General features: G+C 35.6%; 2 protein-coding genes and 2 non-coding genes across 10 annotated transcripts; 3 read left to right on the top strand and 1 right to left on the bottom strand.

The window, feature by feature from the left end:
- Positions 1-345: 345 nt before the first annotated feature.
- On the top strand, positions 346-4,509 carry LOC103714940 (uncharacterized). 7 transcript variants are annotated; one of them, XM_089924258.1, is made up of 6 exons: positions 348-628; positions 3,433-3,564; positions 3,656-3,739; positions 3,995-4,077; positions 4,175-4,241; positions 4,337-4,509. In XM_089924258.1, the coding sequence occupies exons 1-5, from the start codon at positions 497-499 to the stop codon at positions 4,191-4,193; spliced, it is 450 nt and encodes a 149-aa protein (XP_089780384.1). In that variant the 5' UTR covers positions 348-496; the 3' UTR covers positions 4,194-4,241; positions 4,337-4,509. The 7 variants fall into 7 exon arrangements, 2 of the variants coding, with proteins under 2 accessions (XP_089780384.1, XP_089780383.1); XM_089924257.1 differs by having other exon boundaries at positions 4,175-4,509; XR_016395900.1 differs by having other exon boundaries at positions 346-628; positions 2,126-3,739; positions 4,175-4,509.
- LOC113463240 (small nucleolar RNA SNORD96 family) lies at positions 1,115-1,205 on the top strand. Its single transcript, XR_003387135.1, has one exon. It is a non-coding gene; the product is annotated as a small nucleolar RNA SNORD96 family (small nucleolar RNA).
- Positions 1,463-1,552, top strand: LOC120111236 (small nucleolar RNA SNORD96 family). Its single transcript, XR_005512314.1, has one exon. It is a non-coding gene; the product is annotated as a small nucleolar RNA SNORD96 family (small nucleolar RNA).
- A 1,062-nt stretch (positions 4,510-5,571) lies between the features above and the next one.
- LOC103714939 (putative yippee-like protein Os10g0369500) lies at positions 5,572-15,428 on the bottom strand. Its single transcript, XM_008802419.6, has 3 exons — positions 14,966-15,428; positions 10,423-10,531; positions 5,572-5,839 (listed from the first exon to the last, which is right to left on the bottom strand). The coding sequence occupies exons 1-3, from the start codon at positions 15,106-15,108 to the stop codon at positions 5,756-5,758; spliced, it is 336 nt and encodes a 111-aa protein (XP_008800641.1). The 5' UTR covers positions 15,109-15,428; the 3' UTR covers positions 5,572-5,755.
- Between the last annotated feature and the right edge of the window lie 3,191 nt (positions 15,429-18,619).

Raw genomic sequence — 18,619 nt, 5'->3', positions numbered from 1 at the left:
ATGCGTTCCCTTTTATATATCATTTAAAAGATGATATTGAACTATGAAATGTTAGCTTCTTCGATCGCTTTAGAAGATGGGCAACCTAACCAAGGTTGATTATAGTTTAAATGCAATTTTCCTAAGCTTTATCACACTAGTAGGTGCTTAATCCCAATCAAGCCGAATCAGGTTGGCCCAGTTCTTGGACCAAATAGGCTAATGCGGGTAGGCCCGATTGGGTTTCGGGTCGGGCTCGTGCTTGGGTAGGGGCCCGGACTAGCCCATTTCCGGCCATTTCGTCGAAAAAACGGGAACCGTACGATGAAAATCCAACGGGAGAAGCAAATCTCTCCATTCTATAAGTAACCGTCACCATCGCTTCCTTTCCCTTCGTCCCGCCCCCCGTGGCGTAACCCCGCTCATTTCTAGGGTTAGGGTTGCGTTCCTGTCCTCGCCTAAGGGTTAGGGTTTCTCCTTAGTCCCTTAGGGTTAGGGTTTCTCTCTCGCCGCGGATATGGCCAGGGCGAAGATCACGATGGCCATCGAAGTCATCCCCCCCGAAGGCCTTCGAAGCCCTTCAATCCCTCGTCCTGTTGAGTCTCCATTGCAGCTCTTTGAGATCTTTGCTTACCCCGCCTCTTTCCCTGTACGCGATCTTTGCTTTGAAGTGATAAACATGGAAGATTGATATTTCCATGTTTCTGGTTGACGTGTCATCACTTTTTATGTATTAATTTGTTTATAGTTTATTTTTATTATGATCATCTTTTCAATGGTCTTTTTTTTTTTTGAAAAAAAATCTCGTATACTAATTTCTCACTCTTTCCGTTGTCTGGTATGCTTTATGTTCTAACTCCACTTCGTAGTCTTTTCATGCATTTCCACGCAACCAGTAACGGTTAAATTCTATGCATTAACAAATAGGTAACTTGCTTATTTAACAATCGATTTTTTGGTTCTTCAAAAATTTTAATACCTACAGATCGCCTTGGATCTGTAGGTTGGTACACTTGAGCATTTTAATATGTTTTTTTTTTTAATTTTGCAACAATTTTTAATTTTTTGATAACCCACTTTCTAATATTTTTTGTTAACAATCTTGTAAATCTTTTTATTTTCTTTTTGTAATCTGTTGCCTGTGATGATAGCTTATTATCAGTACACCATCTTTCGGGACTGATTGGTGTATGTAACCAGGATGATATTCTGCAATTCTGAGGCATATATGATTTCCATCTTTTAGTTTTATGTTTTCCTTCTTTCTTGTCAAAATCTCTTTCTTCTTCTTCTTAGTATTATTTTTGGCCAAGGATTACCTGTACCTATATGCCATCTTTCAGGACTGATTGGTGTTTTGTCCATGCTGGAGTTCTGCATTTGAGAGGGATATGCGTTTTCTATCATATATTCTATTTATTGTAAATTGTCCTATTGAAACTTTATGTTTTTATCTTCTTGTATTCATTTATTTTTATTCTTTTCGCCTATGAAGATACTTGATTCGAAAATACCATCTTTTGGGACTGATTGGCATTTGTGGCCATGATGTTATTCTGCAATTCAGAGGCATATGTTTTTTCTGTGCCTAGGCCATTTATTGCATCCCAAGGAGTTACTTGTCATTCAAGACTAATTTTACCAAGAGCAAGCCTGCTCCATTTATCCTCGCTATTTTTTTTTTTTGAGTCATGATGTTTGAGATTAGATTTGAATAGATTTAAACATTTAGATCCAACTAAGAAATAGGTCATACTAGTAGTTTTTTTATTATTATTTTTCGGAGATCAATGGTGGAGGTGACAGTATCTATTCAAATCTGTGAGCATTCAGACTTAGAACATCTCCCAAGGACAAGGGCAGGAGGGGTGCTAATGAGTATAGTAGCCATAATTACTCCAATTTGAATGGGCTAAAGAGTTCAAGCATGTCGTTCCTCCAACCATGTAATTAATCATGTCAATGTGTATTAACTAAATGAGAAAAGCACTACAATACCAAATCAGACACGCATAAAACTTAGTAATAATTCATCTACTATATTAAAAGATCTACTTTTGAGACTTCGAGACTTTTTTTAACTAAAAACAAAACTGCAATGTACACAAGGGTCATGTTCACTTACTGAATTCTGGTTATATGTTAGGTGCTCAAGACAACACTCGATCAATGAAAATCCTAGTGTGATGCATTAGATCAGAGATGATTATGCTGAGAGCAGATGTGACACAGTAACACAGCTCAGGTGAACCCTTAATTGATGCAATGAGCTTCTTAACATAACAATTGCTGTAAGAAAGTGTAAGAAGAAAGTGTAAGCCATTTACAACAGTTGAACACCCAGCTTTTCAGATATTTATTAGGAATTTTAGACCATAATTTCATATTGTTTTAAGAACAATATTGGCTTCTGATTCCTTCAAAAGAAAAAACAAAGATTTGAAGATTTGTTGAAGACAAACTATGAAAGAATCAGTCTAACATTGAACATGTGAACATCAAATCAAACATTGGGATACATGTGTTTCACTGCACATTACATCACTAATGATTGAAAACTTAAAAAGCATATTAACAATTTTAAGTTGGTTCCTTCACCACATATGGGTTTAGTCATTAGTGATTGTATAGCTAGCTATAATTTATTTTGGAAAATTGAGAGAAGGTTGGGTTCAATCACCTTTGATAATTTGTCAGCAAATACAGTTGTAGTAACAGAACTTCAAAAATAATTTATAAAAGATTTACTCTTAAATGGTGAATTCTTTAATGTGCGTTGCTGCTGTGCATATATTCTTAATTTGATTGTGAAGGATGGGTTGAAGTAGTGGAGGGTGCTATTCATAGGATCCGCGAGGCTGTTAAATATATAAAATTATTTCAAGCAAGGTTGGAATTATTTATGGAAATTGTGAAACAATTCAAGATGAAGGGTAAGAAAATATTCGTTGGAATTCTACGTATCTCATGTTAAATGATGCTATACAATTTAACGATATATTTGTGCGACTTGTGGCCTAGGATCCTAATTTTGAAGATACGCCAACTGAGAAAGATTAGTCTCAAGGCATCATTATTTTAACTTTTTAAAAGTTTTCCATCTTATAATTGAAATTTTTTCACAAACAAAAAATCAAACTGCAAATTTGTATTTCTATGAAATTTGGAGAATATATATGTTCTTGATTGAAGAATCTAGGAGTTCAAATGCAGTTGTGATGATGATAGTCTTAAAGATGCAAGAAAAATTTGACAAGTATTAGAAGGAATGCTCTCATTGCTATAGGGGTTGTTTTGATCCAAGACATAAGATGAAGCTTATTAGGTATTGCTTTTAGAAAATCTATGGTAATGGTGATCGTGCTTCATTTGAGATCAAAGTATGTGATGTTCTTCAAACTTTTTATGATAATTATACAATTTTATATGATGCAAATGTCTCTCATGTTCAAGTGGAGGAGATGGTGTCTACATCCCAAAGTAGAGAAGATGAGAATTGTTTTATGCATAACTGAAGAATTTATCCAAGAAGAAAAAATTACCCAACCATCCAAGTCAGAATTAGAGACCTATTTGGAAGAAAAGGTATTTTATGATCTCTAATATGGATGCGTACATTAAAATATGAGTCAATAATACTAATAAAAATAACTTGCCATGTAATTTTTTTGAGCAGGTTTATCCATTAGAAGATCAAAATTTTGATATTCTACAGTATTGGAGATTCAATGAATCAAAATATCTAATATTGTCTAAGATGGTACATAATATCTTGATAATCAAAAATTTCTACCTTTGCATATGAGTCTGCCTTCAGCACTGTTGGTAGGTTTTTGATGATTTTCATAGTAGTCTATCTCCGAATACAATTGAGGTATTGATATGTACATAAAATTGGCTTCGAAACATCTTGCCTTATCTTATAGGTTCAATTTCTAGAACATTCATAAATTTTATCTTGTACTAGTGCTTTAAAACTTTGAGATTTTTAATTTTGTATTTTTTTCATTTGTAGATGTTCCACCTCCTCATACAAAATACAAGGTTGAAAATTATGAAACTGCTGTTGTTATTAATATTGATGATTAGCTTATGCTGGTATGTGGTAATAATCATCTTCATTATTATGTTTACATTGTTAAGAATATTGTGCTTTTTATGCATAGTTAATTATATCTATTATTTTTTTCTATAGTTGTATGGGTGCTTATTAACTGAAGCCATGGAGGATAAAGATGTAAAGTATTGTTTCTGCCGAGCAGGTGATCTTTTAGCTGTGGTCGAATAGATTTTTAACAAATTTTGTATAGGTAGTTCTACCTCGCAGCAGCATTCAAGGCATTTTTGTTCTTTGTAGGTCACTTTATATTGAGGAAATTGTGGTTCATTATGCATATTCTTAATTATGTAATTCTAAAACTCACTGAACATGATGATGAGACTGTGATGTATATGCCTACTTGTCTTGATGTAAACATGATGCATCATGATGCTGAATTACATGAAGGGTCACGAAGGAATTACATGGTAGCATTTCCTGTTTCCTTTTTTTTTCGTTTCAAAGCTATTTTACATATTTCGAAGACTTGGTGGAAGGTTTATTGCAAAGATGGGAAGCTATTCTGATTCTTTATTAATTACTTGATGTGAAGCTATTTTACATGTTTTGAAAGAGTTGTTCTTCGCATGTTAGACTTCAGAGATGGTTATGCATTATGAGAAGATGTTTCATTTTTTTCTTTTTTCTGAGCAACATCTCATGATGTTGCCGGTGCTTTGATCTTACAGTATCTCGCGATGTTTTACTGCAAAATATGTGCACTGCTTTTCTAACCTAACCCGGACCCGTATTTTTTGAGTCGGGTCCGGATTATATATGGACCCAATCCAACCCAAATGATATGTTAGGTCAAAAATTATACCTGTGAACCCGACTTGATCTTTAATTGGGTCAGATCTGAGTCTAAAATTAGAACCCGAACGAAAAACTGGCTCATGTCGGGTCACTCAAAACTCGACCCCACCCGACCCATGTGCACCCTATAGCTGGGTGAGGGATAATCCCCTCCTTTTTCTTAATAAATAAATTTATTAATTTTTCAGAGGCACGCACGCTCCTTCATCTAGGCGAGTACAATATTCAGCTTGCTGAAGATCCACCATTGATAACTTCAAGATCGTATCAAGACAGAGCAATTGTTATGTGAAAGTTCTGATCGTTCTAGCTAACTTCTCATGCAGAACGACAATCTGGCAATATCTATGCCTACAATGCCGATGAAGTGAATACATATTGAAGATAAAATATACCACAATCAGAAATAAAACTTCCATCTGCTAAAGAGATCGTTACCAACAATGCCAACCCAGATGATCATATTATTAGGGAACTTCCTGATAAAAAATCCTACAAACTGTGGCCATCAACATTTCCAGCAGCAAAGAGTTATTAATTCTGATCTAGATAAAGAGATCTGAGAAAACAATATAACAGTTGAGAAATAATAATCGTCACCAAACATCACATGAAATTCCAGGATTAATTAACCCTACCAGATGAGAAACTAAACCAAATGAATAAGACAACAATAATTGACTACTTAAAACCAATCAGTCTTTTATTTCATAATCAAGCAAGAATGTTTTGAGTTTCTAGTGATCACTTCCGAGATGTCCCTGACTGGATTCATTTTTGACAGCCCCAGTTGGGATTTTCTATCACTACACAGTTAGATACACATCTAGGTTTGTTCTCCTAGTCCAGCTCATTCATACATCACCAGCCCTCCTTCAACATCCTAGCCTTCTCTAGGATGTACTTCCCTTCTTTGTACTTCTGACTTTCCTCATATGCCTTCTCCTGCAATATACATGTAAAAAAAGAGAGACAAAAACAAAAAATACTGCATGAACAACCAATTAAACATAATAAAGTGATTAAAACCAGGAAAGAACCTGTAATCAGATGGAAGAAGGAAAAAAAATGCCTTGTGTAATCAGCTAGACTAAACATAAATAACATTTTTTGCAATTAAAATATTTGATATTCAATCTAATATCCAAGTTTACGTGAAATAAAATGTTTCAGATTTCATGGACATTGTGGCAGCCAACTTATTCGATGAAAATATTTAATGAAAAGAGTCCAAGTACGATTTCAGTTTTTGAAAAGCAACTAGAAACATGTTGACAAGAAACACTTCTTATCCAAGTCCAGTTTTGCGAAAGGATCTAAGCCATCTGGCTAAAGCCCACAAAACCAGAACTAATTAACAACAAAGAGCATCTATCACCTACTTACAAGTATGGTGGCATAGAAGTACAAAATGCCCCATAACAAAAAATACTAGTTTATAACACTTAATACATAAACATAAGCTTTTATGCTCTGATGAGACTACCAAAGGCAACTTTGAATATATTATTATACACAATATCGCAAAAAATGCCCCTTAGTCACCACAACCACTTCAAAGCTTCATGGTCTTTATCACTCAGCATCACATAGGCATCTAAAATTCTGTTGTCCTGTTGCTATATACACTAAAAGGAGCTTAGTTTGGATCACAATTTTCATTCAGTCACAGCCATTCGCATTCATAGACTCATTTATTTCTGAGATAGAAACATACCCTACAGGGTCCTGCTATATAATTGTAGTAATTCTAGCTGCATATGCTACAAATTATGTTTACTGATTAATAAATAAGCATCCATAAAGCCAATACGGAACTGTTGGAATAACGCTTGATGGTTATTATGCTATGCTACAAATCATGCATGCTAGCTCACTCTCTGCTGTTCCTAAGCAAAAAGTGTACCTCCTTCGGCTCGAATCTGACTGTGTTGCAAAATGGCATCATCTGGCTGAAGTGGTGCAACTGCAATCTACTTCTCCAAATCCTAAAGGTAGTTCTTCACCCTACATCTCAAAGAATGATTGCATGCTGGCTGAATGATTACAAGTGTGCATACGTGTATGTGCCTATTAAGAACCTTAAAGCTTCTCATAGATGGTGGTTTGCCACTTTGGACCCAAGAGAGCTTCATCACAGGACAGAGGATCATAATGGAAACAGCAGCTGCCAGAACTATACTGAACAAGAGTCATTCATCAGCCAAACGTGATAAGCACCATTTTTAAGTAGATGCATCAAACATAGAATAGTCATTAAAATCCTGTTGTCCATAATCCATATCAGTGAGAGGAGGAGGAGATGGAGAGAGAGAGAGAGAGAGAGAGAGCACAACAAGTGAATGATTTGCACCTGGTAACAGAAGATTTGATCCAGATCTCTCTTACGACTCGTTTCTACAATCAATGTGTAGGTCATTCTAAAGAAATGCAGGCTCAATGGAGAAGAAAGGTACAATAGAGCCTGAAAACCCAGAGAAAAAGGAGCGAGCAAGCGCGCGCGCGCAGAAAGAGAGAGGGGCCAACAAACATTTGAAAAGGAGTCTAGAGTACATAAAACATTTTAAGAATAGTGAAGTCTAGAGGACTGTTAGGTTTGTAATCAAACTCATCATCTTGACAACCTACCTGTTTCAACTAACAAGTCGAGAACCCGTAGGATGCAATTAGCCATGGTGGATCATGATGATGGGTTCACTTTGGTTGAGCAAAGATACAAAAGGTAACAAGAGACATGTCAAGAATCAGTTAAGAAGTCTAATTTCCACCATGATTTGACAACTAAAAGGTCTAGAAAGTATAAGAATCAAGAACAACAACTGCAGCAACAAAAGAGAGTGCTTGAGAAGAGCAAGTATGACACCAGAAGCTTTGGACTATGAAGAACAAAAAACAAGATAGAGGTGAAAACCATTATTTTGTGGTACAGAGGTGAAAACCATTTTTTTAAAGGCAAAAGCAACATTACAAAGCCCAGGATCATCAATGGGGTCCTTCAAGCAGTAAAATGTTCATAGTGTATCAAAGTAAATCCAATCAAGCACAAGAAGTCAAAAAGGGGTAAGTTGAGAGCCCAACAACCAAAATAATAAGATCTGTTGTACATAAATTTTCAAACTAAGGAGAATAAAAGGTGAAAACTAAAGAACATTAATAAAATTATGCTAAAGGTAACAAAAATACACTAGTAATTTCAGCATCTCTAGCATTAAGTAGAGCAAACCAATAAAATTGCTAAAACTTGAGACTTGAAGAATGCTAGCCAACATACAAAGTCCAGGCCCTTCAAAGAAATTTTGAAGGTAGTGACAAAGGTTTCCAAGGTAAATGCAAACCATCATATTCCAATTTCAGCCAAATGATACTTGAAAGAAAGAAAAACAAATTAAAAGTTAAATGATTCTATTAACTTTGATAAGCAAGCTCCAGATGTCCAATTAACTCATGGAGAACTAAAATCCCTAAAAAGTTTAAGAGGTCATACTTTTCCACTAGGCAGCCAAAATTTGGGTCAACTTGAACTTTACCTGGTTATAAGCAAGCTTACAGACCAACTTGGTCGAGCAAGAATGAGGAGAGCCACATATGAACAGAGAGAGTATGAGGTTAAGGGGGAAGGGGGGCGGAAGGTGAGAACTTTACCCCAATACTAGCACCCACTACACCACAACCAAGGAACTTGATTGTTGCAAGCCCCAACCCTAAGCCAGTGTGTGTGAGAGAGAGAGGGAAGGAGGCCCCTCTCCATCAACACTAACACCAACTACACCCGTACCAAGTTGCAAGCCCAAAGCCTAAGCCAATTTTAGTTCATAAGAAGGAATTAAGAGGCAAGGCCAGGTAGTCTTTGAATGGAAAAGGGGCAGGTTGCGAAGTAGGGAGAGAAGAAAGTGGGCTGGCGCTGGAGGGGTAGAATTGCATGTGGGGAGGAGGAGGAGGGGCGGGGGCAGGAATTGAGGGAAGTCATTGGTGGGATATAGTTTTTAATTTCATCATTGATTTTATTATTTTTCAAATTTTTAAGCCTTGATAAATTGAGCTAGCAAGTCCAGAACCTATGCAAGGTCTAGTGCTTGGTCAAATAAAGGTCAGGCTTGAGTTAAGCTTTTTTTTATTTTCTTCTTTGATTAAACCAAACATAAACAGTCTCAATCAACTGCCAGCCCTACTCAAACAAGCATTCTGTTGAAGGATCACAAATCCATAGAGAAGTATAACATATGTCCAAGAAAAGCTTGTTTGAGCAGCAGTTTCCTGCATTCCAGGAAGTTTCCAGAGCGACTACAGTACATTGCCCTAGATAGATGTTTCCTGGAGTTCATTTCCACTTTTTCTTGAACACTTGATTAAGCACCAAATCATGAAAAAAAGTGTGAAGTTACATACAGAAGGCAGCAAATATATTTTATAATAAAAAAGGCAAGTGCATAACTGAAGGAGCAACCAAATCAATGTAGGTGAACTGACATATCACATCCAGAGAACAAACTCCCACATTCTATCCCCTAAAGACTGGTTTCAGGGGATGCAAGTAAATGTGAGCATGACAAATTAATGTAACAAACAAAAATCCTGAATTTCTAAAAGAAATACCATTGAAAGATGCTTCAGAAGTAATATTTGAATCTTTCTGACAACTTAAAGAAGAAAGGCACTACTCAGCCTCCAAGTATATCATCACATTCTCACAAAAAATTATTTTTCTAAAAAAAAGGTTAAACACATTATTACCATTTACCACTCTTTAGAAGCACTTATATGATGCCTTTACAAGCATGCAATGTAGCTTGTCAGAATTTTCATAGTTCCATCAGGGATAGATGATGTGGGGCTTGTAGATTGTTTATATTTTCCGCACTTTCAAAATTTTCCACTGAAGGTAAACCATTTGAAAGCAGAACAAATCAAGAGAGAAAACCCCTCAAAAACAAAAATTTCAATAATGATTTAAAATGGTAAATAACCTATGTGCAATAAATTAATATGCATGTGCAATTAGCTGTTATACTTGTAGTCTTTACATTAACATAACTATGTACTGCTTAGAATCCTCAGTTAGGAAAATTTGGGAAATGAAAAGGAAAGAGTTGCCTTCGACTTGCTTAAACACTGCTGCATTCATCAATCCATAGGAGTCTAAAGAACATTTGAAATGTAATTTTGATCTGTTCATACGAACTTATAATAATGGTGCATTTCTACATTCATAAACTGTTAAATAAAGTTAAATAAACGTAATATATCTTTCTAAAAGCAGTCACTAGAATGAGTTTGCAGGTTTTCGAGATAAAGAAAAAAAGGCAGAAGGTATACTTGAAAGTCTCTGCTGTCAAGTATGCCACATTATTAGCATAATTTGTTTCAATGGTGATTTACCATCATCCACAGGTGTACTGATAGAAAGGAGAAATGAAAGGAGCACTAATAAATATGTCTACTATAATATTTCACCCACATATAAGCATATGAATATGAAGATAGGTATTCAGAAGAAATAAAGTGAAAGATTAATTTGTCTTCACACTTACATATCTCCAACCCAGAATTTGTTGGCAGCAGCTACAGTAGATGTCATTCACAGTGTGTAATCCAGTCAAGAGATAGCGATCCTCATTGGGACCCAAGGAAATGTTCACCCTGAAAGTTCATAATAAATGTTCAAGATAGAAGTTTAAAAAAAGAAGATCCACCATATAAGTTTTCCCAATTGCAATACCAAAATAAATCAAACATTATTTGATTTCCATGTGTTTTTCTTGATGTAACAGCTTTATAAAAAGATAATCTTCAAATGAAGGAATACACAAAGGAGGAATCTCCAGAATATATGTTTTTGAAGAACTTTTTTGCCTCAATAAAAAACTAAAATATTCTCAAATATGTAAATTTTGAATGTGAGAATCAGGTGGCAAACCTTCATAGTCAAAGGTCTAAATCAACAAAAACATCAAAAATTTGACATGGGCAGCAATATATCAATGAAATGATAGATTGTGTTTTAAAGGCAAAACCATCATAAATTGATAATCCAGCTGATGACTTCAATTCCTAGTTATTCTAGAGATAAGTAAAAAGATATGCAAAAGAAACTTATGATGCGAGCGAAAGCACATGATCTTTATTTTCCCTCCTTTTCTTTCTGAGAAAAGAGCTGAAGTGCACGTTCACCAAGATATCACTAGCGAAGTAATATTCTCAAATAAAGATTTGGCTTTTTGGTTTATTTTGATTTGGCTTTTTGACTTCCACACTACACTAGTGATACAGTTCTGCCCTATTTTGATTTCAATGTTGGTTTCCACAGTACACTAGTGATATAGTTCTGCATCTTATATAGACATCAAGCAAAAATAAATTATACAAAATCCATATTCCGGGGAAAGAATGCTGCTAGCACCTACAAAGATGTAATGCTATCCTGTCCCTCAAGAGAAATAAAATAGTCTAGAAGACAGAAATGCAAGCTTTACACAATTCAAAATGTTCCCTGGATCCTCTAGTTAATAAGCTTGAAGCATGTGTTCCCTAAAAATGACATATCAATATAGCAAGTTGGTTCACCTTTTCTTTTAGATATTAATTCATAATATAGATCTAGCAACATTCACCAAAGTCAGAATCTCGTAGCTGCATATATCTCTAAGCAAAATTCTGGTAATACAATCAGGTAACTGATGTAAATATAGCAGATATATACATGTATTGTATAGGACAGGAATAAGGAAAGCTTCTTCTTCAAGCCATTCCAGGAAGGAAAATTGTATCATGTGAGAAAAGCCGAATACAACTTGCCCAATCTGGACTTCAACTATTCAATGCCAGATAAGGTCCCCAGCTGGGTTAGCATTACAACTTTATGCTATACTAGATATCCTTTTATTTAACAAGAATTATCACATACAGATGGTGCTCAAAGAAACTACAGAAATACATGGCTGCACTAAGAGCTTCGGATCCTAGAATTCAATATTGAATCATCAAAGGGAATCAAAATGATAACAAATGATTAGAATAAAAAAAATCTGGATTCTGTTCACAAAATAATGCATCTTGGATAAACCATAGATTAATAATAATAATTATAACTCTATATTAAAGAGGATCCAATTAATTATAATTTTACATAATTACATTATGGAAGATCCAAAACTTTTATTACCAAAATAAAAGCAAAAATCAATCTAGTTGAAAATCAGTTCTATGAACAAATGCATTACACAATATGGACAAAAACTTTGCCATAAATCTCTATGCTTCTGCAGCACTAACAGAGAAAATATGAACGTAAAAGTATTTATCAAAAAATGACAAAGAAAGTTACATTATCTGAATTCTTAGATAACAAACTATTCTTCATCCACGAACACTTAAAATTGCCAATATAAGATAATGAAAACCATGAATGTAATTTTGAAGGAAAGCTATCTTAGGAAGTAAATATAACAAAATCTAGGTCAACAAATGCTGATTCAAATGTTATAAGAACATAGAATAGATCTGTTAATAGCACATCCAATGACTATAACTGAAGTAACTAAGATACGTTGTCTCGGTACCGGGCCCCATACCGATGCCACCATGTCATTGTCGGTACATCCGGTACAGAGGCTGGTTTAGCATACCGAGTGTCATACACCTCCCGTATTGCATATCAGTAAAGAACCAGTACGGTACAGTATGCTTCGTACGTCCGGTTCAGTACGGAATGCCGCTTTTGGAAGTAACTAAATACAAGTTGCATGGGCAGAAAAAAAACAAATTTAAAAAGGCATAGAAGTTGAACATTAGGACATCCAATTAGTCAAGGAAAAAAGCATATAAGTTCATAAAATACTGAGAACAAACTATAGATAAGCAGTACTTAGGAAAACTTCGGAGAAGCATTATGAGTTCAAATCAAATTGTGGAAAATTATGAGATGAGAAATGTTATGTATGAGATGGTCTAGATATACAGACTGGAAGATGAAAAAATTTCCAATTTTTCTTTTGCATTTATAGAGTTCTAACTAAACAAAAAGTCAGAAAGTCTTTCTATAAGTGCAATCCCATTTACTTTAAACAAGATGCAACTGAACCAAAAGGACTCAGATCATTCAAGTGTTTGATTGTAGATCTATCTTATCTTAGCTAACAATATAACAGATTTGTGGATAATTCATAATTGCAATGAAATAAATTCTCGATCAGGCCTTGGGGACTTATCGGTGCCAAGAGATAGGCATGAGCTTCAATAGTTATCATTCATAGCAATACAGCATTCGAAATAGCTTATAATCAGATAGGTCAGCATTTTCTAAACTATAACATAGGGGTGGCAATGCTTAACCCGTTTAATCCATTTAACTTGGTTCCACTTGTTGTAGATCGAGTTGGGTTACCTTGCCAGTAAAATGTTCAGGTTCGGGTTTGATTTTTTGACCTATTTGATAAACAGGTTGGTTTAGGGTTAATATATGTTTGACCTATCTTTAATCTAACCCAACTCATATTTGGTTTGACCAGACCTAATTGGTACCCCTACTATAACATTACGAGAAAAAGGAATATAGAATCATTGCTAAATGATTTCCTAGACAGCAAGGTCTCCCCTTATATGGCCACTTTAGAAACTCTAGGCATAATCCAGCTTTAGAATCTCTTTTGCTCATTGGGTTGTTGAACTGAAAATTTAAAAAGGATGTGGCATGATTCTATTGAATATATATTTAACATGTTATTGACTTTACTTCCTCTAAGAACAATACTGTAGTTTCCTCAAAAGTACCATATTGGTGAAGGACTGGTATCAGAAACCTTATCGAGGGTTTAAATTGCCTAAATAAAGAAAATACTCAACCTTACAAACAAGGAGGGTAATAAAAGGTTGGATTAGAACTTCTACCGACTGATTCTATAGGCCTAAGTTTTTGTAGTTTCTCAACAGGTAACAGAGTAATCCCAAATATGTTACTTCGTCTTATAGCAGTATATACATGTTTGATAGGCTGCATTAAGTATTAAATCATATCAGAGATAGCACTAAGAGACTTTCTTAACTGAAAAAGAGAAAACTAGGTTAACTTATAACAATTATGTTGCAATTTCATATTGAGCTTTCTATTTCCCACCATGTCTTATTAGGGGACAATGTGCAGCTAACCAGGTAAAAATTAACAATCAATGTATGACTAATCAGCTTAGAGAGCTACTCTCTATAGAAAGTCAAACAAATATCCAGTAAATCTGCAGCCTTTCAAAATGTAAAAATCTTTCCAGCAACAATTCAGGGAGACAATCATAGATTCAAATGTTAATAAAATGTGTGCCAAATGAATTCTTGTTGGCATCTTTTTCACCACCAACCACACTTTAAGCAATACAATTTTTTCATTTTTTGATGACAAACATTGCCGCACTGATACCCTTTTATTTCCTCCTACAGGTTACCATCATCTTTCGAAATCTTCTACAATCTCTTTTTTCATGGTGACGAATGTTTCTTGAACTTCATCTGACATCTGACATTACAGCAGTCATTCACTCCGCAATCTGTATCCTCCAATCCAGGCATATGCTGGAAAATTGCTACCAGGCAACCTAAAAATATAGATGCTTACAGGATTCTAATAAAATCTTATCTCATGTTGTTTTCATCGTCATTCATTAGTGAAATCATAGCAGCCTGTTTCCATCCATGCATCCTTACAAAGAAAAGATCTTTGTCAAATAAATGCTAAACGCAATCCAGATAGACAGATTCACGTCCAACCAATCAACTTCGAGCCATACACCATCAGCAAAAACTCTTTTAGAATAAGATTTATAATCTGCCTATCCAAGATCCACTTCAGGCTAATTGGAAATGTAAACACTATATACCCGCACCATTTAGTAACTCACACAATCCAAATTACGAAAATCCCAGCATCAGTGCATCAATAAAGAGGCAGCAATCGTATAGCAGCAATCCTCATTAACATAATAGTAGAAGCAATCAAATTTCCCAAGAAACCCAAACCAAAAACGTCTCCAAAAAGACCAAAATTAAAATCAAAAGAAAAAGTTCAAGGTGAGGAAAAGGACAACTCACACGCTCTTGAAAAGATAAGCTCGACCATACCGCCCGCTGAAGTCCTTGGAGATGATGGCATCGTGCGAGGCCGAATCGACCTTGCAGCGCCCGCACTTGAAGACCTTCGGCCCGGGCAGCGACTCTACGAAGAGCATCCCCATGGACGGATCAATCAAGCACTCAAGAGCCGGAATGCCCCAACCCTAACCCAAAATTTCCAATCCTCCTCGAACCAGAGACCCCGGAGCGGCCCCGATCCCCACCAAGTACCAACCAAGCACCAGGAAAACCTCAATCGAAGGAGGCGAAGTCGAAGAAGTCGGAGAGATTTCTCGTGGAATCGACAGTGGATGAGAAGTATGCGCTCGGAATCGAGAAAAATTTTGGGGGGCACGAAAAAGGTAGAGAAGTGGCCTGATGTAATGCCCCTGGAAGAATTAAAAAAACGGTTTGGAACGAAGGGGGGCGGACGCAGCGTGCCAGGGTAGGCAGGTATTTTATAGAGGGGAGCAGGGGGAGGTTCGGATAACCGCCGGTCATTTCGGAGGCATGTGTTTCGCTTGGTTGGGGGGTATACGTGGCGAGTTCTCATTGGTAAAATATCGAAATGATTTTGTTGTTCGAAAAAGAATATATTTATATTTTATATCGGGTCTCAGTTTTTTCGGCGGAGCGACATTACGAGGCAAGCGCTCTCCGGCAAATCTATATGATTCTTCGGAAAAAAATTGTATATTTGAATGTGGAAGCAAAGTTTGGCGTGCAAGTTTAGCTTCGCCCCTGAGTTTAACATTTCACACCATGGTGGCAGCTTCCACACTGATCCTAAAATTATTGAATTTCACTTTGGGCTTTCCTTAAATTTTTGTACTCGCAAGATTTTTTTCTATTATGACTGAAAATAGATCAAATATTATCCAATTGTATTCATTTTTGTATCCAATTCAAAATGGATTCGAATAAAAATATTTATACCTGAAAACTAACAACCACCCTAACATCATAACAATACTCTACTTTATTATATGATCAAGGTTTATTATATTTATTCAAACTATTCACATTATAGGATATACTTATTTGAAATATATGACGATAGTTCATATTTTAATAATTAATTATTTTTATAAAAAAAATTTGATAAAAAATGATATTTTCATATTGTGATACTTTGTGCTAAACCTAGGCTCGACTAAATTAGGTCATACATTGGACTAAGCCTGGACCAGCCAGCGAACAGGTCTACTTCCCTTTAAATATCTCCAGATTCTCTTCACCGCATTCCAATGAATTCTACTCAGGTTTTCCATAAATCTAGACAGCAAACATGTTATCTGCATAATATTTTTCTTGTATTTGTCACATAAAATAAGCACCCAATCAAATTTCTGTAACTGCTGGCATCAACTTTCTCCTTAACATCATTCAAAGAAAATTTTGGCCACCAAGGTGGTAGCCTAGTGGTACTGGGCGAAAATTCTAACCTCATGATTCCAAGTTCGAGTCGTTGCGGCGACGACTAAAATATGGCTTCGGCCACTGCTTGGACATGAGGTATGGGACCGCTCTTGGACCGCTAGTAGCCGGGGTGGTGCCAGGTGTGACGTACTCACACTTGGAACTCGAGCCAGAGCCCAGAGGGATAGCTGAGCCGGGCCCATGGGTGGAGAAGGCATGAGTAAAACCGGTCGGGGTGCCCAACCCACGGCCATTTCTGCCCGCATCGAACATTCTCCTGGCGGGGCAGGGGCCCAGTGGGGGCTGCTACAGGGGGTGGGCTTGTCCCTTCCTCCCTCCTACCCCTTTTCTTTAAAAAAAAAAAGAGAAAATTTCATATTTGTGCCTATTGGATTTTACGCCAGATTAATTTTTATTCTAAATTTGTCGAGCAAATCAATTATGTATTTTTCTGATAAATAAAAATTCTACAATCACATTGTTTGAACTCCAAACCAAGAAAAAAATTAATCCAATTAAGAGTTGTCATCTCAAATTTATTAATCGTGTGAGACTTAAACTCATCAATCATTCCCAGTATAAATCAAATCATACATATGAAAACAAACAATCAAAATTCTATACCTTCAAATTTGATGTTGAGTGCAGGCTCACTTTTACTGCACTGAAACCTGTTCTAAATAAAGTATGCATCAATCCTGCCGTACCAAATCTTGGTGCTTGCTTCGGCCCTTTAAATATTTTTTTAATATATAAACCTTTTCCACCTATCGTTTAATTTCCTAACTCTGTGATTGCTCAGCATACGCTTCCTCATCCAAGAAACTATTAAAAAAGATGATTTTACACCAGATTGATAAATTTTCTATATATTATTACGTGTAGCCAAGACCAAACTAGTTTTAATAATATTAAATCTAAAAATTAGAATAAAAATTTCATCAAAATCAATATCTTGTTGCTACAGACATCCCTTCGCTATATTTCTTGCTTTCAGCTTTTGAACTGACCAATCTGATTTGTACTTTGTCTCAAAAATCCACTTCAAACTAATAGCTTATTTGTTCAAGAGAAGATCTACAAGCTCCCTAATGTGGTTTTTCTCCGGTGCTGAATTTCTTCATCTATCACCTTGCACGATTCCTTTGGTATTGCTATATCTTCAAACCTGCATAGCTTAACAATTTGACTAGACTGACATCTTTCATAAATTTTAGCAAGAGACTAAAACCTTTTTGAGAGATCTTTTGTAGAACAATTTTGTAAAATAGTACTAGATGAGGAGGGGCTTGATGGAGCTTGAGAAAGATTATGACTTCTGTCATCATCATTTGCTTCCACTGTCGAAGGCAACTAATCCAGAACACCAATAGGATTTTCTTGCACAACTTACTTCTGCTCATGTGCATTTTGTTCCATCAAAAAATAGCATCATCGCTAATAATCAAAAAAAAAAAAAGTAGGATTATAAAATACATAAGCTTTGCTTCTTCAAAATAGCCCACAAGCTATAATAGAGTTATCATTCAATTTCTATCTCTTTTAAGAGGGAACATGAATATAAGCAAGACGACTAAATACTTTGAAATGATTTACCTGTGGCTTCCATCCTGACCATGCTTTATAGAGGGTGATGTCTTTTAAAGATGATGCATGACACCTATTCAAGATATAGGCTGCTGTAGATACTACCTCAACCCAAAATTTGTTAGGAAGTCCTATAGCTTTCAGTATACCTTTTATCTCAACTGAACTCTTGTTTTCACACTTCACTATATTGTTTTGTTAAAGTGAATAGCTTGTTGTCAATTGCGTCAATATGCCATTAGCTTCACAAAAATTTTTCAAAATTATTAGAAATAGATTCTTCTCCTTTATCTTTATGAAGGGTTAATCATGTAGTCACTTTCATGCTTTAAAAGAGATTCAATTTTTCGAAACATATAAAATACTTCAGATTTTTTCTGGTAAAATAAATCTAAGTATCCGTCTATAATCATCCATGTAAACAATAAAATAAACATTTTCATTCGATGATGGTATATGCATCAAAGCACACACATTTGCATGGACTAAAGCTAGCAGATATTTAGTCATTGAAATACTTTTCTTTGAAAATGCATCCTGACGACACTTTCATAGCATTCAACTTTCAGAAATCATACCATCATGCCGAATTAAAGATAACCGTTCTACCATATATTTTTGATACAA

The sequence above is a fragment of the Phoenix dactylifera genome, chromosome 7 (assembly GCF_051530095.1).
Source record: "Phoenix dactylifera cultivar Ajwa chromosome 7, Ajwa_hap1_PhDact_Kaust_v1.1, whole genome shotgun sequence".
NCBI classification, from domain to species: domain Eukaryota; kingdom Viridiplantae; phylum Streptophyta; class Magnoliopsida; order Arecales; family Arecaceae; genus Phoenix; species Phoenix dactylifera.
Note: the sequence above shows the minus strand (reverse complement) of the source record. Positions and strands in the feature narration are given on the sequence as shown.